At 46.3% G+C, this 21,196-nt stretch overlaps 1 protein-coding gene and 1 long non-coding RNA gene across 2 annotated transcripts in view; one reads left to right on the top strand and one right to left on the bottom strand.

The window, feature by feature from the left end:
• Positions 1–5,101: 5,101 nt before the first annotated feature.
• Positions 5,102–12,928, bottom strand: LOC142831245 (uncharacterized). Its single transcript, XR_012906920.1, has 3 exons — positions 12,790–12,928; positions 6,328–6,475; positions 5,102–6,221 (listed from the first exon to the last, which is right to left on the bottom strand). It is a non-coding gene; the product is annotated as an uncharacterized LOC142831245 (long non-coding RNA).
• Positions 12,608–21,196, top strand: part of B4GALNT3 (beta-1,4-N-acetyl-galactosaminyltransferase 3) — a 107,524-nt gene continuing 98,935 nt past the window's right edge. The window contains exon 1 of the mRNA XM_075940924.1: positions 12,608–12,838. Within this exon, the coding sequence (XP_075797039.1) occupies positions 12,697–12,838 (142 nt within the window). The 5' untranslated portion in view covers positions 12,608–12,696. The remainder of the gene's footprint in view (positions 12,839–21,196) is intronic.

Raw genomic sequence — 21,196 nt, forward strand, 5'->3', positions numbered from 1 at the left:
TCCAGAAGTGGGGGAAGTCCTGATACAGACCAGCCATTGCCCTTTTAACTACCAATGTTGTTTAATCCTGCAGCTGTGAACAATGTAGTGGTTAAACTACTAACAGTCACGAGCATCTCTCAGGGTATGTCTACACTACCACCCTAGTTCGAACTAGGGTGGTTAATGTAGTCATTCGAAGTTGCAAATGAAGGCCAGGATTTAAATATCCCGGGCTTCATTTGCATCTTGCCAGGCGCCGCCATTTTTAAATCCCCGTTAGTGCGGACTCCGTGCCCGTGGCTACACACGGCACGGAGTAGGTAGTTCGAATTAGGCTTTCTAATTCGAACTACCGTTACTCCTCAGTTCGAATTAGAAAGCCTAATTCGAACTACCTACTCCGTGCCGTGTGTAGCCACGGGCACGGAGTCCGCACTAACGGGGATTTAAAAATGGCGGCGCCTGGCAAGATGCAAATGAAGCCCGGGATATTTAAATCCCGGTCTTCATTTGCAACTTCGAATGACTACATTAACCACCCTAGTTCGAACTAGGGTGGTAGTGTAGACATACCCTCACTTCTGCTATAGCTCGTGGGATATAAATGGGCAGTAACAATGGTGGAACCTGGTTGCATGATCCTTGTCCCCGAACCAGGTAACAAGATGTATTCAGTTTGGTGCATAGGCTAGACTGACACAGCAGTTAGTAACTAGGCTAAAGCCTAGCTGTCTCTGCAGGGTTTACAGTCCTTTATTTGTAATCCAGCATATTGAAACTTGAACTCCCCATCCTACTTCCTACGCACAAACTAAGGGAAGAAGACTTAGACGTCTCAGTTCCTTGATGGAGTTTTTTTGCTGTGACTCTATATCAGTTTTGCCAAAGGTGATGCCAGAAAGCTGATCCCTTTCTGTGATATTTGGCATACCCCATCAGGGATTTTTAAAATGTATTTATTTTTTTACTGGCAAAAAAAAAATTGTGGGTTTTTTTTTGTTTTGTTTTTTTTTGGTAATCCAGACTTTTAAAATTAAAAATGAAGTTGGAAGTTTTCTTGTTAAGTGGTTCCCTTTCTTCTCTTTGAATGGTAGGCTAACACAGGCACTTCCTCCTCGTTCCAATCAGATCTCCTGCTAGTGCTTCTTTCTGTTGAAGGACCCACAAAAGGGATAAGTACGGTCAACCTCAGTCAGGCTGCGTGGTAGCCCAAGTGGGTGCTTGCACTATGGCTCATGCTGTGTGAGAGGAAATGAGGCAAAGAGTCCTCTTGCACGACTGCATTCATTTTGTAATAGACTTGCTGTCTCGGACAATCCGTGCAAATTAGCCTCATAGATGGGGGGCATATTCCTTTGGCCAGAGGTCCTAATAGTCTTACCTTACTTCACTGGAGCCCCCAAAGCCAATGGGAATTCTCATCTGCTCTCATTGTGAGTTAGAATGTCAGAAGCTGACTCCCCATGGCCTTACTGAAGCACATTATGTAACGAAACATTAGTTCCTTGTGCTGTGGCTTCTACCTACCCTATGTTTGTGCTCGTATGAAGCCAGCACAGCAGCTTCCTGAGCTCAATTTTTCAGCTCATCCATAGAGTTAGATATTTGTATTTCCTCATAGAAGGTGCAAGATGTTTAATCCCAGGTTATTTACATAAATGTTTCTCTCTTCATGGCTCTGTATTCCCAGTACTGAGTATCATGTGAAAGGCAAAACTGAGCAGCATGGCAATGCCCCTGTGTTTATTACAAAGCAAACCCCATGGTACTGCTGCTGGGCTTGTCAAGATATCTATCCAGCAAAACAAAAATGCTATACAAGCTGTTTGGTCTGTGTACCCATAGGACAGGAACCCCTCCCTACTGCAAAAATTATACTAGTGTTGACTCTGTAAATCCCTTTATTTTGGAAACTGTCATAGGTCACCTCCAAGGGCAGAAGGCACAAAGTGTTACTTTTGTTTTCCTTATATCTGATAAGTCCATGTGATGTATATTTAAGAGTATTGCTTCCACTGGCCATTTCCAAAACAAATAAAAGGCCAGGCCCAAAGCTCAAAAGTGACTCTAAATAACCAATCACTGTGCCACTGACAGATCTCAAATGGGGTTGCTTTCTGAAGAGGCTTCTATGGGCAAAGGTACTAGACCAAATACTACTTGACATTTTAATCAGTGGTCCAGAAGTAAATATAAAATCACCACTGATAAAATTTGCGGATGACGTAAAGACTATTGGAGTGGTACAAAATGATAAGGAGAAGGCTGTCATACAGACCCATTGGGACTGGTTGGTAAACAAGATCCATTCAAGCAAAATGTATTTTAATATAACCAGATGCAAATTTATACATCTAGGAACAAGGAATGCAGGCCATACCTACAGAATAGGGGAACAGTGTTCTGAAGAGCAGTGACTTTGAAAATGATTTATGGGTCATAGTAGACAAGCAACTAGACATGAGTTCCCAGTGTAATTCTGTGGCAAAATGACCTAATGTGATCCTTGAATGTATAACAAGGTGCAGTGAATATGAGTAGAGAACTACACATCATTTGTGAGACAGATAGCAGAATATTCCATACAATATCCACATTTTGAAAAGGATGGTAAAACACAGAAGAAAGCTAAAAAAGTATTCAGTGACCAAGAAAATGTGTTGCAGTAAGACCTAAAGATCTCCATCTGTTTAGAGTCTCAAAAGAAGACTGAAGTGACTTGATTACAATATGTAAGTACCTTAGGGGAGATACCAAAAGGGCTCTTTAGCAGATAAAGGAATAACAGAAACCAATGGTGGAAAACTGAAACCAGATAAATTTAAACAAAATGCAACTCTTTAGCTGTGAGGGTGATTAACCATTGAAACAAACAATCAAGGGAAATAGTGGATTCTCTCCCTCTCTCTTGAATAGTAAGAGAGATGTAGCCATGTTTTTTTCATTGTATTCCTTTGGTATGGTCATACCAATTCTCTTCCAGAATTTGATCTAAGGAAGTGGGTCGGCCCACGAAAGCTCATCACCTAATAAACCATCTTGTTAGTCTTTAAAGTGCTGCATAGGCCTCTCTTTTCTCTCTCTTGAGGTTTTCATACCAAGATTGAGTGGCTTTCTGGAAGATCTGGGCCCTACAGGGGCGTTACTAGGTGAAATGTAATGGCCTGTGATATACAGGAGGTCAGACAAGATGATCTAATGATCTCATCTGGCATTAAACTAAATTTTCTGTAAGTGAAATATTTTTGAGATTTTTCAGCGATCATGCAGTCCCCTCCTCCCAACAATATAATATAGAGCCATCAAGTTAACTAACTCTGCACAGAGCAAGCTTACGTGACTCAGAGGTAAAAACACCAAGCACTTACAAATTGTGCTAGTGTATGTGGACCTTGTGCATGCAGTTCAGCATTCTGGAGCTGGAATGTATGACCCATTAATCATAAACAACTCTATGATACCACAAGCAGATAGTTCAACAGGATGAGAGAGCACTCCATTTTAACTTTTAAAGCCTTTAATAGACTGGGACCAAGACCACCTCCTGACCTCGCTTTCTTGTACAGGTAGATTTCTGCATATTATGAAACAGTGTAGTGGGTCCAGATAATTTATTATAACAAACAGCTGTATTTAATACTGTATGTTACAGCAAAGTACATAGATTTGCTCAATAAGGATTCTGGCCAATACACAGGTCAGGTTATTTTGATTGACAAAGGCTTTAAAAAAAATCACTAGGAGGTCTTTTTAAAAAAAAAAATCACTTGCCCCCTGCTCACTGTACTTGTCAATTCCCCTCTCTGGGGGTAGGCAGTAACAGCTCCCCCCCACACACACCACTCCTTGCCACCGGGGAGGGCCAGGCCAAGGTATGGCAGCCTTGGCCTGCTCCAGCTCTAACTCCCCCATCTGCCAGGAGGTTGGACTGGACTGAGGCCACAGCTGGCCTGGATCTCTCCCTGGCCTCCAAGGAGGGCCCACGACTGATGCTGCCCTGACCCCAGCTCTCCCTCCCCCGGCTGCCAGAGAAGGTCCAAGACCCCCTGGCTCTTTACCTGCCCCCCAGAGGCTGAAGCTGCCCCAGCACTTGCCCTCCCTAGCTGTGCCTCTTTGCCCCTACCCCTACCCAGCCTCCCGGGAGAGGAGCCTCACAGCTCCCGCCCCACCCCCTGCGAAGGGGGAGGGCACCTGGCTTCTCTTCCCCTGAAACCCTTCCCTGGAGCAATGGGGAAGCTGCATGGCTGTCACCCCACCCCAGCACCAGGGAGGCCAAGCCCTCAGCACCGGTAAGGGAGGCTTGGTGGCTGAGAGGGATGGGGCTGCGGGATGCAGAGTGACGTGATGACATCACTGTCATCCCACAGGAAAAACTTTCTTTAAACAGCAAGAGATATGAAAGACTAGCTTCAAAAAGTTTGACACTATTTTGTGCTAATATTGATAAGTCACTCTGAATTGGCTATTAGCCAGGGGGTAGAAATAGTGAGCCTGACCTCTGTCTGTCAGAGGCTGGAGATGGATGCCACGAGACAAATCGCTTGATCATCGTCTTTGGTTCACCCCCTCCGGGACACCTGGTGCTGGCCACTGTTGGCAGACAGGCTACTGGGCTAGATGGACCTTTGGTCTGACCCAGTACAGTACAGCCATTCTTATGTTCTTATTGTAATTTTATCCCTCTTTTTCCATTGGAAAATGGCAAAGCCTACACAGCCATTCCCATGTTTGTAGGGCCATGTTGTCCAGGGATACAGCTTTAGGATGTCTACTAGCTTAGATTCTGCCCCACACTGTTTGCAGATAGAGTGGCATGGGATATGGGAGTGGAGGTGATGGTGGGCTGCAAAGAAAAAACAAGTGGGACTTTCACTTGTGCCTTTCCTTTTTTGGTGCACAATCTGACTCGAAAAGGGAAGGGTGGTTTTCAATGTTCCCTGTAAGCTGAGCGCTTGGGTGGCTATCCCAGAGAGATCCAAGTGTTCCGCAGCTGATTAGCAGAATGCCCATGGCTGCCAGCACGTGTTTCTACTGGCGGTACACATTTACATATGCCTCAGTCCGCATAACAATTGATTCTGCACAAGGATGGAAAAAATTAGAGGGAACATTGGTGGTTTTTCCATTATTTGTATCTCCCAGTACAGTAATTCTCTGTTCTGGAAGGCTCCTTGGTGAATAAAGAACTAGTGAAACTGTGTGATCACAAGTGCTTGAATGCTGAGTAATTTAGAGGACAACGGATTTTTGGGCAGATTATTAAAAACGTTGTTTCACTTGCTTTTCCTTAATCCCTTCAGTGAACTGTCGGAAGAAAGGACCCTCTTTGCTGAAGTATCCAAACAGCTGCTCCTTGTGTTTTTCACATGCTTTGAATCCGCCATACTAGTAGTCAGGCTGCATACTCAAGGTCTCTAGCCAGGGATTGGATGTCTACTTAAAATGAGGAAATACCAGATCTTGTAAACTGTATTGCTTAAGGTGTGGGGAACACATTATGGTAACTATTAATAAGAGTTAATTGTTTTATTAAGGAAATCCAAGTGGGTATTTTGTTACACAACAAAGCTTTGATGCCAATGCAAGTGGGTGTCTGACTACACAGACAACAAGGGCTGCATTGATTTAAGTGGAGTATGATTTAAAGAATAAGCTTGGATTTCATCAACCATACTTATCCAGGACTCTCTGAAATCTGCTATATTGATTTAGGGATCTGATGATGTTGCTTTTACTGTAAACATCTATCTTAGGCTGTGGTTCTAACATTACCAAGGTTCTGACAAACTGTGCAGTCAATCATCGTTTTTCAGTTGTAGATGTGCAAGTTGCAACCTGCTCAGCATATTCACAGAGACAATACTACAGAATTTTATTTTGTGTAGCTTCTTTCATAAAAACTACTGCAACATGTGTTACAGAATTAAACAACTGGATAGCATATAAGTTACAGAAAACATATTGCATTTTGTAATTTAAAATGTAAAGCATTTAGTCATACAACAAATAGGAAAAAAAGGAGGAAATACAGGCAAGTAAGAAAATATATTTTAATATGAGGTTTAAAAAAAAGAGGGAAGTTGCGATTTTTCAAGGGATTTAGACATATACCTTCCATTACAATTAATGAAAAGTGTGTATAAATCCCCTAGATGACTTTGAAAAATCTCAGCTGGAGAATCCATGAGGTGAAGAGATGCAGAAAATCTGCTTCAGATGGCAGGAGTTGAAAATGAGAACTGTGGGAAAAGATAAAGAAAAGATAGGCTCAAGATGTGCAATTTTGAAGTCCTGAATTGAAAAAAGAGCCTTGAGTACCTTGCAGTAAAAAATGGTAGTTTTTACCTGGATCTTGAAATGAATGAGCCAGTGAAGGTGTTTGAAAAAGGAGCCAATATTAAAATTGTCACTGTCTCTTAATAGGGTAGGGAGCTTCATGCCACACATGCTGGAGTCTGGACAGTTGGGACTTAGTGAGTTGCATAGTCGAGGCCTGCAGAGATAAAAGAATGAAAGAAACTTTCAACAAATGAGAAAGGCAGGAGGGGGCGGCGTACTGACGCAGTGGCATCTGTGAGCAATGTTGTGAAGGTGCTTTGGAATTGACCCAATTCCAGGTATGTCTGCACTACAGAGATTATATCAGCATAGCCCCATCGCAGTCTACACTAACAAATGGGGGTTTTCTACCAGTGAAGGAACACCACTTTCCTGAACGTCAGCTACATCCACAGAAACATTCTTCTGTAAACACAACTGCATCTACACTAGAGGTGATGTTGGCATACCCCTGACATGTAGTTAAGTTGATGTAACCTTCAAGAATACACAAGCCTTGGGGGTGGTACTAAACAGATTTTATAGATACAGGAATTGTGCAAAGAGCAAGTGATTTGTTGGATGGTGGAAACAAACAGGAAATCTGAGCAAAGGAGGGAGGTAAGGAGATGTGTTTTAAGACGCCGCTTTTGCCTAAAACAAGCACTTCTGCCTTTGAGACATTTAGATTAGGAAAGCAGATATGAAGCCACAATGTATGCAGTTGAGACCTAATCTAATTGAGATTATTATATCAGTGTTGGGGAGAAGTCAAAAGAGCTATTGAACATTATGTACAGTTGGGTATCCTCAGTATAGAGTAGGGATATGAACAGGTAATTGGTTGCCCGGTAAGCATCACCCTTACTGGGTAATGGTTAACTAGTTATCCAGGGGCAGCTGCTGTGGGTAGAGAGCTGCTCCAGCCCCACCAGGCCCCTGTGTGGGGCTGCCAGCTGGCAGCCCACACCGCCTAGCTGGCTGCTGGGCCCAGGAGCTGGCAGTCACCCCAATTGCACAGCTGGCTGCTAGCTGGCCCAGGCAGTCGGCCCTGGCAACCAGCCTTATGCAGTTGGGTCCAGGAGCCAGCAGCCAGTCCCATGTGGCTGGCCCAGGACCGGGAGCTGGTAGCCAGCCCCACGCAGATAGGTCCGGAGGCTGGCTGCCAGCCCCGGTTTAATCAGTTAACTGATTCATCAGGATTTTACTTCCCTAGTACGGAGCTGGTAATTAGTGAAAATATGACAAATGGGAGTGGTAGATAGAAAGGAAAAAAAGGCAGAGAACTGTAACTTTTTCAGCTCTACAGAGGAGGGGTCGTGGCACAGAGCTAAAAGTCATTTGTAGAAACTGAAATAGTGATCTGGTAATTGGAAGCAAAGCCATATTGGAAGAGAAGCAAAGATCACAGAATACTAGAAGTGGAAGGGACCTTGGGAGGAAATCAAGTCCAGTCCCCTGCATTCACAGAAAGACCAAGCACCATCTAGATCAGTGTTTCTGAAAATGCTCCGCGAAATCACATTGAGAAACACATTAACTGGCCATCTTGCTTTGCTTATTACTGGCATCATGGCCATGGAGCTTTGCAGCCAAGGGGAGCCGTGGGAAGCGGCATGGGCCAGGCTGCCGCTTCCCACTGTTCCACTTGGCTGCAAAGAGCGAAACGGAGCCAATGGGAGCTGTGAGGCTCAGTGGCCACAGCACCAGTAAATAAACAAACCGGGGTGGCCAGTTAATGTGTTTCTCAAAGTGGTTTCACTGAGCACTTTCAGGGTGTGTCTAAACTACATGGCTCTATTGATGGAGCCATGTAGATTAGGCTGATCGGCAAAGGGAAATGAAGCAGCGATTTAAATAATCGCAGCTTCATTTAAATTTAAATGGCTGCCGCGCTGAGCCGACAAGCAGCTGATCAGCTGTTTGTCAGCTCAGCGCGCTAATCTGGACACTCCCGCGCCAACCTGAAAGCCCTTTATCGACCTCCCCGTTATGCCTCGTAGGATGAGGTTTACCGGGGAAGTCGATAAAGGGCTTTCATGTCAGCACGGAAGCGTTCAGACTAGGGCGCTGAGCCGACAAACAGCTGATCAGCTGCTTGTCGGCTCAGCGCAGCAGCCATTTAAATTTAAATGAAGCCGCGATTATTTAAATCGCGGCTTCATTTCCCTTTGCCAAACAAACAAATCTACATGGCTCCATCGATGGAGCCATGTAGTTTAGACGTACCCTCAGAAACACTGATCTAGATCGTCCCTGATGGATGTTTATCTAACCTTCTCTGAAATGTCTTCACTGATGGAGATTCCACAACATCCCTAGGCAATTTATTCCAGTGCTTAACCACCCTGACAGGAAGTTTGTCCTAAAGTCCAACCTAAACCTCCCTTGCTGCAATTTAAGCCCATCGCTTCTTGTACTATAATCAGGTTAAGAAGAATATTTTTTTCTTTCTCCTCCTTGTAACACCCTTTTAGGGACTTGAAATCTGATATGTTCCCTTTCAATCTTCTCTTTTCTGAACAAAGGCCAGGTCTATACTACAGGAGAAGGTCGAATTAAGATACGTAACTCCAGCTATGTTAATTACATAGCTGGAGTAAACGTACCTTAATTCAAGTTTCCACATGGTCTCCACAGCAGACGATCAGGTTTCTCTTAGTCCTCATAAGGAACAGGAGTACCGGTGCCAACAAGGGTGCCCTCTGAGTTTGAGTTAGCAGGACTTTACTAGACTCACTAAATCGAACTCCGGAAGATCAATCACTGCAGTGTTGATCTTCCACCTAGGAAAGACATGGCCTAAAAAAACCCAATTATTTCAATCTTCCCGCATAGGTCATGTTTTCTAGACCTTTAATCATTTTTTTTCTCTTCTCTGGAACATCTCCAATTTCTCCATCTTTCCTGGAATGTGCTGTCCAGAACTGGATGCAATACTCCAGTTGAGGCCTAATCAGCACAGAGACAAGTGGAAGAATTACTTCTCATGTCTTGCGCACAACACTCCTACTAACACATGTTAGAATAGTATAGTTACAGAGTAGGCTTTGAATTCAAAGGCTACATTTATGATCAAGAAATTAACCAAAAAATTCCAGCTGGTTCAACTGACAGATTATTGACACTTCCTTTCAAAAGAGAACTATGACTCCCAGCCCTAAAACATACAGTATTTTTATTAGTATTGAAGAAACTATTGCTCAAGGAAATCAACAATGCCAATTCCAGCTCCAGTGTCTAACCTCCCAGTTCTAAACAAGTTAATAGAAAACCATAGCAAAGAGCCTATTCCAACTTCACTTATCCATTGCTCATAAAGTGCTTATTTCCCAAATGGGATTCACCCCACCACACAGAATTATTATTGTTGATACTGATGGACAAGGGTCTCTGCAAAGAGAGATCAGTGTCTGAATGGTGACAGATTCAGCCTTGATCACTGTGACCTACACATATGATTTGTGAACTATAATATAGTTATTGCACCTATGAAAGAAGGTTTCTGGGGTGACACATTGTCATGCAGTTGAGAATGCAGTAGCATGCTGGCTTAACACAGATCACCTAAAGCACCTCACCTTTTGCTCCACTCACTGAATTAGCTCTCCAGTAAATACTGGATAATATTGTTTAAAGATTCAGTTCAAATGTTCAAAGACATCCACTGGCTTGGCCCCACCTGCAGGAGCAGCCACTTAGGATTTTCAGTGGTGATTTCCCACAATAGGCACATTCCACGGGAAGAGTGGAAGAGCCATCCTTGTGAGTGAGATTTGGAAGCATGAGAGACAAAGCACTTGGGGCAGCCTGCAGAATTCCCTTCCACCTGACATCAGAACCACCTCAATTCTCTCCACCTCCAAAGCAAAATATAAATCTCTTTTCTTGATGTAAATTTCCCATAATAAAACCCTCTGGATAAGGAGAGAAACTGCTTTTACAATGTCAAGTGGCAATGTTGTTCATTAATAGTGGGGTTATAATTAATTCTCCTCCTCCCAGGCCCTTCTCAATTTTCCAGAGTGTCTTGTATTCTATATGTCTGCCTTTTAAATTCCTAGCTCTTTGGGGACAGCAGCTGCCTTTATTTTTGTGTACTGCCCTGCACCAAGTACATCATCTGTGCTAAATAACTAATAATAGACAGAGGGCCTCTGGCATAATTTTATTACTTAAATGCAATCATAATGCAAGGCAAATCAATCTCAAAATGATCTGAGTAGATAACCCTTCCCCCCTTTCTGCCATGGCGGCCAACCAAACCTAGAGGGTGAAGCCACCTTCTTGTTTCATGTAGCTGCTGCAAATGACAGGCTTTGGGGCCCTTTTAATTTTTTAAAATGAAGGGCTCCCATGTGATTTTAGGCATTTAATCTGCATGTTCCTTGCAAGGCTCTGCACTTTGTCTGTAGCTATCTCTCCTGCCTTTCCACTCAGGGCAGAAACCACACAAAGAAGACAGAGGCCTTCTGTCCTTCCAACATCCACATTAGGTGAACTAAGTTTTTAAAAGAGTTTCAGTCAAACACAGATTCATTATGGCTACGTCTAGACTGGCATGATTTTCCGCAAATGCTTTTAACGGAAAAGTTTTCCGTTAAAAGCATTTGCGGAAAAGAGCGTCTAGATTGGCACGGACGCTTTTCAGCAAAAGCACTTTTTGCGGAAAAGCATCCGTGCCAATCTAGATGCGGTTTTGCGCAAAAAATCACCAATTGCCACTTTAGACATCGGGGCTTTTTTGCGCAAAACAGTACTGTGCTGTCTACACTGGCCCTCTTGCGCAAATGATTTGCGCAAGAGGGCTTTTGCCCGAACGGGAGCAGCATAGTATTTCCGCAAGAAACACTGATTTCTTACAATAGGAAGTCAGTGTTCTTGCGGAAATTCAAGCGGCCAGTGTAGACAGCTGGCAAGTTCTTCCGCAAAAGCAGCTGATTGTGCGGAAAAACTTGCCAGTCTAGACACAGCCTATGTGTGTACTGTGCCTAAAACAACCATGGCTCCAGTCCCTGCTTGGGATCTTTAGATGTGACTGCAATACAAAGGACAATTCTCTGATCCCTATGGAGCAAGATAAATGATGTTCAGTTGTTCAAGGAAACAGCTTTTGAACATAGTTACATGCCAACAGCCTCATCCCTCCTGAGGAGCATCTTAAACCCATGTTAGACTGAAACCACTCTAATAATGGAGTCAGCTAATATGACTGTTGTGTGGCCAGTTTAATTCTTCACATGACTCAGCCCATGTCTACACCAGAGAAATTTACAAACATTTTTTGCTAGTTCTAAAAATAAGTAAAAAGTATTTTTGTAATGGTGTGACAATTTTTGTCTAGTTTCCCACAGTTGACAAAGTTACACTGTGGAGATTCTCACACCTGAAGGAGCTTCACTGACCAAACAAGACTGTCTATAGCATCTTATGGGTAAGTAGCCAGTGTTACGGATTCCAGCCATGACAAACTTCCAGGAACTTGGGATCTTAGCTAGACTCTTCCTAGTGGACAGAGTGACCAAAGAATACAATTGAAAATGGGTGTGCAAAACTGAGGCTTAAAGATTCTTCACATGACTGCGGTTGCCCAATTGGCAAAATTGCATGGGTGCTCTACACCTGCAGTTCCCTGCATTAAATAATAGGAGCAGCATGGGTGGTTAGGACCTCTAAAAAAACCATAGGACTCAAAGCATGGGCAATGCCCTCCTTGCATAACTATGGAACCTCCATTGCTGATCTGAGGGGGGGCAAAGGTTTTGTGACCAGAAGGGGGCAAATGTGAAGGAGAGCAGCGGACGCCTTGTAAAAGAACATTCTCCTCTGGTAGCAATGACCTGGACCCAAGAACATCTTCTTCTCCGTCCCCGTTCTCGGAGAAAGCACAAGACTGCCCCAAAGGGTTACCCCAAACCCTTAGGCTTCCTCCAGCGACTGGGACAGGCCGCCTGTCCTACCTCCCACCCCGGCAGGGCAGGACACACAGCGGGATCCTCTCCTTCCCCAGGTGGCCAAGCCCAGGGAAAGCTGAAGAGGAGGCTACAGCCGCTGGCGCCTAGGGCTCCCTCTGCTGAGCCACCAGCAGGGCCTTGCACAGCGTGACAGAGGCAGGGGAGAACAGCCGCTGTAACGAGAGAAGGAGCTTGGAGACCGGCCCTTGGAGATCCCGCCCCTGGAGAAGGGTGTGTCTGGAGCTGCGAGAAGCCGGGCTCAGCGGCCGCGCTTGCAGAGAGGGACCGCGCCTGAGAGGGCCAGGGGCAGCAGGGAGCCAGAGGCGAGCAGAGCGGGAGCGGGGGGTGAGCAGGGGAAGGCTGGGTCTGGGGTTCCCGCCCCGGGGCAGAGCATGTCCCGGAGCTCGGCGGGGCGCTGGCGCTGCGCGCCCTGAGCAGCGGGATGAGGAGCCGCCCGCTGCGGAAGGTGCTTCGGCGGCGGTTCGGGCTGCTGCTGGCCCTCGGGGTGCTGATCGTGGGGCTCTGGGCCGCCTACCTGGAGCTGGTGGCGTCGGCGGAGACCAGCGGGCACCCCCTGAACCACAGTGAGTCTCCCGTGGGGCGGGAAGCGCTGGGACCGCGCGGCTGGCCGGGGTGCGGAGCCCCCTCGGCCCCTGCCCCTTCTCCGCCATGTGGCCCCACCGCAGGTGGCGGGGCAGCTTTGCCAGGCGCGGAACGGGGCGGTCCCCACGCGGCGGGGCAGCAGAGCCCGGCCCGGGCTCACGGGGGCACTGGCGGTGCCAGGCACCTCGCAGCGCCGGGAATGGGTGTCGTTGCCCCCAGGAAGGAGCAATCGCTCAGGCGCTTCCCGACCCAGCTCGGACGCTGCCCCCCGTAGGCGGAAAGGAGAGGAAGGAAGAGGCTGCCGGGGCGCAGTGGAGGGGGAAATCCCGGGAGTTTCTGACCTGTCTGTCTGGGAATGTTGCCCGCTCAAGAGCACCTGCAAACAGCGCGCAGACCCTCCTCCCCCTTTTCATAAAGTGGGACACTATCAGGCTAATCGTGTGGTCTTATCAAATTCCCTTCCCGGTATTAGTAACGCAGATTAGGAAACCGCAGGATGGTAAAGACCCACGTTCCCGTGTTTTCTGATCGTTGTTTCTTTCCTATTTGAATTTCTTCTTCCTTTGGCTAATGACCAATCAAATAAGTTGGGTTTCCTGTTTGTTTAGGGCAAACTTTATTTTCAGGTTCTCCACTCTGCAAAAGCATTGCTTGCTAATACAATAAGATGGTGTTTCCCACAATGTGCCATATGCACACAGGATTAGCCGTGGTCGCAGACAGCCTTTGCAATGTTCTGCAGAATTTTAGCTTTCATTTTTTGAAACAGGAAGCCTCTAGCTCGTTGTTCTCAGCCCGTGGGCTACTTGTAGACAAGTCTGTCAGCACACAGCTATGGCCCATATGACATCCTCAGAGATATACAAGTAATGGTTAATGTGACCCACATAACACACGTATGGCTCACAAGGGTAAATAGGTTGAAAAGCAGGGCTCTAGCTGTTCTGATGCAAAGAAAACTTTCAAAATGTGTAAGCCATGCAGTTACCTGAGTCTGGAACAAGCTCTGGGGTGTGAGTTGTCCTATTCTTTCATTTTGGTGGCTGCTAACTCAGATACCATGCTACTTTAAATGCCAGTCATGTTAATTATGTCACTGTTCATCAAAGCTTGTTAAAATGGAGATGAAGTATATTTATTTATAATGGCTTCCCTGAGTTACTGTTTGTTTTGGCGAGGCCTTTAACAACCAGGTGGGGTTGTAAGCAGGTGTAATTGTTTTCATTTGTCTGAAGGAAACTGAGCTTTCAAAAGTTTGGGAACTGCTATTATGGCAGGTGTTTGTTTAAAAACAACTGTCCGTTAGTTTTTTTTAATTTTAGGAATATTTTGATGGCTTTGTTTATTTGTTTGTGTTTTACACAAATCTACATTTTGGGCCAAACCTGAGCAGACTGTGTCTCTTCAAACACCACTTTAGACCATTTAGCTATTAATGCTTTTAAGCATCCACCTCTTAAACAGCTGTCTTAAATTGTTTGATTCTTAGTTTTAAAAGACAAGGGGATCAAGGCCTACATTCTGAACATAAAGCCTGATCCAAAAATGAACTCCATGTCTTTCCTGGAGTGCATTGCAGGAGCTGGGCTTTACACTAGGTCTGTCTGTTTTATATCAACACTGTTCTCTTGAGTACAATAAAATAAATGTATTTGTTGAACTGCTACTTTTAACAGTGATAGAGATTTAATCCTCATGGCTATGATGGATTTGTCCTGTTGATTTAAATTGACCTGCAAGTATGGGTAGCTTTTACAACTAGTGACATATGTTGGCATCTGTTTACCGCAGAAAATGGAAATAGAGTGCAAGACAATTTTACTTTGTGTGAAAGATGTATTATACAGTCTGTACAAGTGTCTGACTGTATCCCTTGACTGCAAACTCAACCTAAATGATAGAGGGATGATGGATTATGAGACATTGACTGACTATGAAAGTGGGACAGTTTGAGATATTTCAGAATAGAGTCATAAGGCTGAGGTTGTTTCAGACGGCAAGAGCTGCCAAACAAAAAGCTTTCATACTAGCAGAGGTGAGATGATGGGACGGCACAAGTAGAGAGATCAAGAAGAGAAGTAGAGAGAGACAAGAAGGCCGTGTCTAGACTGGCCAGTTTTTCCGGAAAATCAGCCGCTTTTCCGGAAAAAATTGCTAGCTGTCTACACTGGCCACTTGAATTTCCGCAAAAGCACTGACTTTCTACTGTAAGAAATCAGTGCTTTTTGCAGAAATACTATGCTGCTCCCGTTCAGGCAAAAGTTTTGCGCAAAAGGGCCAGTGTAGACAGCTGAGATTTGTTTTCCGCAAAAAAGCCCCGATCACGAAAATGGCGATCGGGGCTTTTTTGCGCAAAACCGCGTCTAGATTGGCACGGACGCTTTTCCGCAAAAAGTGCTTTTGCTGAAAAGCATCCGTGCCAATCTAGATGCTCTTTTCCGAAAATGCTTTTAACAGAAAACTTTTCCGTTAAAAGCATTTGCGGAAAATCATGCCAGTCTAGACGTAGCCGAACAGTGAGAAGGAAACCTTAGTGTGATTTGTGTTCTGTTTTCTTCCCTTCTCTGAAAGAATTAATTGCAATAGCAAATGGAAAAAGTCCTTGTGCCCAGTCAAAGCTTTTCCATGTTTAGAAAGACCACTCCCCCTGCAAAATAAGAAAATCTAAACATCTAAAAAACACAATAAAACAGGCTATTCAAACAGAGTTTTGTCTCTTAAAAGGGAGACCAGTTGGAAACTTCATGAAGCCTGCTATGGACCTTGCTCTTGGCTTTACATGGAATGTTATCAGATACTACTGGTTGAATGTCTCTCATCCAAGATGCTCTGGTCTGGCAACATCCATGGTCCAGCATGACCACGGATATTGGTAGACCAGAGAGCCGCGGGCCACAGGACTGCTCACAGGAAACCCGGGGTAGGGGACCTGCGGCAGCCCTGGTGGCCCTAGGGAAGCAGAGCCATGGAGCCTCGGGGCAATGGAGCCACAGCAGTCTGGGTGCACCGGGGAGTGGAGCTTCAGCATCCTCAGCGACCCTGTAGAGAGGAGTTCTGGTGGCCTGGAACTGCGAAGCCCCAGAGGCTCCAGGGAGCAGAGCCCCCATGGTCCCAGGGCAGCGGAGCTGCGGCAGCTCCTGTGGCACCAGGGAGTAGAGCCTCAAAGCCCTGCGCCCCCGGAGTGTGGAGCTGCAGCATCCCCGGTGGCCCCAGGACAGAGGAGCAGGATTCCAACACAGCTAAGAGCCAGCAGCCTGGGGACAGAGTTGCTCTGCAGCATGGTTGGGAGCCCTGCCGGGTCTGCTGACAGAAAGGGAAGAGCCCAGATTTTGTCCAGAGCGGGGTGGAATTGACCTCTAGTTCCACAAACTCCTTTTTTCGGGACCAGTGAGGTCCTGAGAGCACTGGACCAGTGAAGTCCATGCTATACTTATAAAACCCTAGAATGAATAAACAGATAGATGGCACTCTGCTCCAGTGGAGCAGGGGCAGAGCAAGTATGCATATGCAAGGAGTGCTCTGAGAGCTCGGTCTCCCTTAACACCTTAATAATCTAACATCCTATTTTCCTGGCATGGTGAGGAGGACCATGCTAACAGCCAACAATAATAAAGCTAATCTCAGACTCTCCCTCCAACCTCGTAACCTACAAAAGCCGGTTTTGTTTGAAAAGAAATCAAAGGTAGGAATGAGAAACAAACACTGTTTGTTTCCCTGGGGCTGTTACAGCTCAGTAAGAGTTGGGGCAGAGGCAGCTTTGGTTTGACTCCATTCTGATGGTCTTTCCTGAGACCTCCTCGGAGCTGAAGGAGAAAGGAGGTTTACAGAGCTATTCAGTCTTCTCTTTTGTTTTTGCATGTTCTTCCTTCCCAGTCTCCCAGGTGGAAAGCTCTGCTGCGAAGCACAACAGGGTACCAGTCAGCATTTATATTTGCAACTTTTCTGATGCAATAGTCTCCGTGTTTGTTGTTTAAAAACTCACGGTCAATTCTTTTTCAGTAATTTTCCAGGCACAGACTCTCCCCTTCAGTGGCAGAGAATCCTAAAAATGTTAGCATTGGAAGGGGGCCTATAGTAGATCAGCATTTCCATTCCTATGTTTGTGTTAGAATTCTAACACAACTGTCTCAGTCTAGACGGTGCCTATGGAATAGCCTGTGTGTTGAAGCCCAGCTGATGTTTCCTTTATGAACATGGAACACTTTCATAAAGTGAGTTCGCTTTCCCAGGCCAAAACTCCTATCCCCCATTTCCACTGGTCACAGAGTAAAGCTCCAGTTATGAGCATGCTGTAGTGCTGCACTGCTGCTTCAGTCATCAGAATCCATTTTGTAGAGCAAGGCTGAAGTCATCCTAGTTCCTTCCAAGCTTTGTTCCCCCATAGTATTTTTGTAAGGTGAGGGGAGAAGTTGTCAAATGGCCTCACATAAGTGTTAGGGTCACCACCTCTCGTGGACCAGACACCTTTGGTGGCAGCGCTGTCCAGTCTGATTGACTTGATGACCCTAACTAGTATGGACCCTACAAGTGGAAATATACAAACTAAGTCCTTGGTCCTCCTGTCACAGTGTAAATAATGAGTAATTCCAAACGCAATGAAGTTAAACAAGTGTAAATAAGTCTTAGGGAGATGAGAATCAGATCCTTAAAATACACACTGTAAAATAAAGATGGTATAAATCAGTGTCCATTGACGTCAATGGAATTACATTGATTCATAGTTCCTGAGGATTTGGTTCCAAGTGTCAATTTGAGTGTAAACTTAGAGAGAAAGGTTGGAGACTGAGGCCACCTCTATACTTACTGCACCGGAGAGCGATCTTCTGGCATTCGATTTAGTGGGTCTAGTTAAGACCCGCTAAAATCGAACGCTGATGGTGTCGCTGGTCGGTGCTGGTACCAGTATTGATGAGTAAAAGAAGCTGATGGGAGTGTTTCCTCCCATCGGCCTCCCTCTATGAAGACGGTGCCAGGCTCATTTTAAGATAAGCCAATCCAGCTCAGGTTAAGGTAAGCCAACTCCAGCTATGTAGCTGGAGTTGCGTACCTTAACCCAACCTTCCAAGTCTAGTGTAGACCAGACCTGAGATACGAGCCTGTGCCACAGATTTCAGATTCAGAACACAGTCTGAATCAGATGTTTGGACTATTTTCAAGGCGGGAGAGTGGGGCACTTTCTGTGAACAGGATGTGAAGAAGATGCATCAGGGTAGCAAATTAGAACATGGACCATCATCTTTGAAGGACTGAGTCTGCTGCTTTGAGGGAGATACTCAACTCAGCAATCACTACACATGTGAAACCCACATGCCTAATATGGTTACTGAGGAAGGCAAGTGGTACCTAGATCACAGCAACAGTTAAGACCAAGAGACCTCTACAGCACGGGTTGGGAGCCAGCTAGCTTTTAGCTCAGGGGGTAGAGGTGCCTATACTTAGCTTCAGAGGTCCCAGGTTCAAATCTGCTTTGTGGCAGTTACAAGTGGGATCTCAACTGGGTCTTGGAACTATGTAACCCACACACATAGAGCTATGTCTACACTCCTGGCTTCTTGCGCAAGTATGGCCGTTTTTGCGCAAGAAACTGCAGAGCGTCCACACTGCCTGCCGCTTTTGCGCAAGGAAATTTACAGTATGGCGTGGTAAGAGAGGGCTTCTTGCGCAAGAGCTATGCTCTTTTTTAACAGATGTAAGCCCTCTTGCGCAGGAGCTCTTGCGCAAGAGGGTAGTGTGGACACTCGGCAGGGATTTCTTGCACAAGAAAGCCCTATGGCTAAAATGGCCACCAGAGCTTTCTTGTGCAAGAGAGCATCCACACTGCCATGGACACTCTTGTGCAAAAGCACAGCTCCCACGTGGCAGTGTGGATGTTTTCTTGCACAAGACTTCTTGCACAAGAACCCTTGCGCAAGATGTTCTTGTGCAAGAAGCCACCAGTGCAGACATAGCCTTAGTGTAGTTACTGAGGAAAGCAAGTGGTACTTAGACCACAGCAACAGTTAAGACCAAGTGACCTCTACAGCATGAGCTAGGCAGCAGCTGGCTTTTAGCTCAGAGGGTAGAGGCTCCCCTTTTCAGCTCTAGAGGTCCTAGGTTCAAATCTGCCTGGTGGTGATTACATGTGCACCAGATTTCAGTTCAATTAAGTTGTTAGTTTTTATCATATTTGGTCTTCCAAGCCACTCCTGTTGCTTATTACCTGGAATTCTGACTGTAGGAACAAAACAACTCACGGGCAGTAGTAGACAAAATTGTTTGGCATTTTTATGATCCTTAAATGCACACATTGGCAGTCAGGTGAAGAAAAATGAGGACACTGACATCAGCTGCATAGGGAAAGCAAAACCGTGGCAAATGATGGGCAGTTCTTCTCACCCCAGTATGTCTGCTGTCATTTAAAACAAGCTGCTGCAGGCAGTAAATTTGACCCTCTTTGAAGCAATCTGAGGAGTCATAGATAGTTTATCCCCCCACCATTAACCAGAGCTAAACTCTTTGGTGTTGGGTTGTTAGGCAAAAAGCTTTGCAATTAGGTGCCTCCTCTAGTTTGAGAGCAGGAGATGGAGTAAGGTTGGTTTTCTCTCAGTGCAATGTATTGTTCTGGAAAGAGGCTGAACTGACAGTTCTGGAAACTGAAGTCCTCTCTCAATAGGATAGAGGAAGCCAAGTTATGTGCTCCAAATTGTACTCACTCACAACACCTTTTACTTCTCTTAGGAAAAAAAAAAAACCTGCCCCCTCCCCAGTAAAAAAAGTTTGGCCAGGCCACTCTTGCTATAGTGGGCTGCAGTACTTCTTGGGAGAAACCGGCCGCACCCTTCCTGCATACCATTGCCTTTAGAAAAAGGGAAGGTGCGAAAAGGGGAAAATTGCCTCAGACTCTCCCACCCATCACCTTGGTGTGAGAACTGCGGGGCTTTCCTGGTCGCATGAAACCTGCACAGTTTCGGCCCAACCCCTGGGACACAGATCCCCACTTGGTGACCGTTGGACCATATATGGTAATATGCAAGCACAGGAAAGCAATGTGCAGACTTCAGGATAAATACCCATCGCACAGTTCGCTTGAGGTCTTTGCAACACACATACCACCGTGCGTGTGCCTTCCCGTAAAGTGCTGCCGGCCTGATCAACCGACCAGCCACCTCCCCTGTCTCCCGGGCATAACCAAGGCCTTCGCAACCGAACCGATATCTTTGAAATGCTCCGTGTGCTGTGTAAGTTGGTATGTATGATTTGATTTTCTTCGTTGTATAAGCTTAGTGTTGTAGTTGTTTTGGGTAGTGCATGGAGTTTATAGTTATCACTGTTATTTAATTAGTGTAGCTGGATATTTTTAGAATAGGGACTTGTCAGAGGGCTACCCCCTCGTTTGGGGTTGCTGCCCCCATCCGGGGCATAGTTCAGCCCACTTGGGCATAGCCCAAAGTGCAATACCCCTCTTTTAGGGGAAATACGGCCCACTGGCCTAGTCTCCAAATGTTCTGCCCCTGTAGTTGGGGGAATGTGGCCTCCTGGCCTAATCTGCAGTACGTAGGCCCTGAAGCCTTGTCCCAACGTATGATGCCCCTTTATTAGGGGAAATATGGCCTCCTGGCCTAGTCTCAAAGTATCCTGCCCCTGTGGTAGGGGAATTACGGCCTCCTGGTCTAGTCCTCCCTACGCCGGCTCTGCAGCATAGTCCTCTAGCCGAGCTCCCCACTCGCCAGGGTTCCGGGCGGGAGGGGTAGGGGGGCCCGGGCCCTCCCTCTCCACCGGGCCCCGACCCAGGGCGCTATCAGTGGCGGGTGGCTTGGCGGGGGCTCCTCCCCGCAACGCGCCCTCAGGGGCTTCTCCAGCTCCCTGCCCTGGGTCGCTTCCTGCCCCGGCCCGTCGCGCCCCACCTGTCGGGGTTGGCAGTGGCCAGTCCGGTGCCTGGGTCACGGGGGGGTCGGCCGGCGGCTCCATTGTTGGGGGCGGGCCCGGCTTGGGCCTGGCAGTGACACATTCACCGACTCCCTCTCTGGCGGCTGGGCACTGGCTCCAGCCCAGGCCACAGTCTGCCCCTTCTGAGCAGGCCTGCAGCCTTTTATACCTCGGCTCCCCTCGGAGCATGCTCAGTAGGGCTGTGTGGGTGGAGCCCTCTCCACCCACAGCGCCAGGTGGTTTCCCGGGGCTTCAGTGCGGGGCGGGGCCGCCCCGTCACAAGACTATTCCCCTTGCCATTCCCATCCTTATATCTCTGACACGTGTAACTAGAAATCGTAGAATACATATAATAAATACTGTAAATTCATTATTAACACAGTCTATTAAAAATCTTAGAATAAATACTGTAAATTCATCACTGTCATAAATAA

This window comes from Pelodiscus sinensis, chromosome 1 (assembly GCF_049634645.1).
Source record: "Pelodiscus sinensis isolate JC-2024 chromosome 1, ASM4963464v1, whole genome shotgun sequence".
In the NCBI taxonomy this organism is placed as follows: domain Eukaryota; kingdom Metazoa; phylum Chordata; order Testudines; family Trionychidae; genus Pelodiscus; species Pelodiscus sinensis.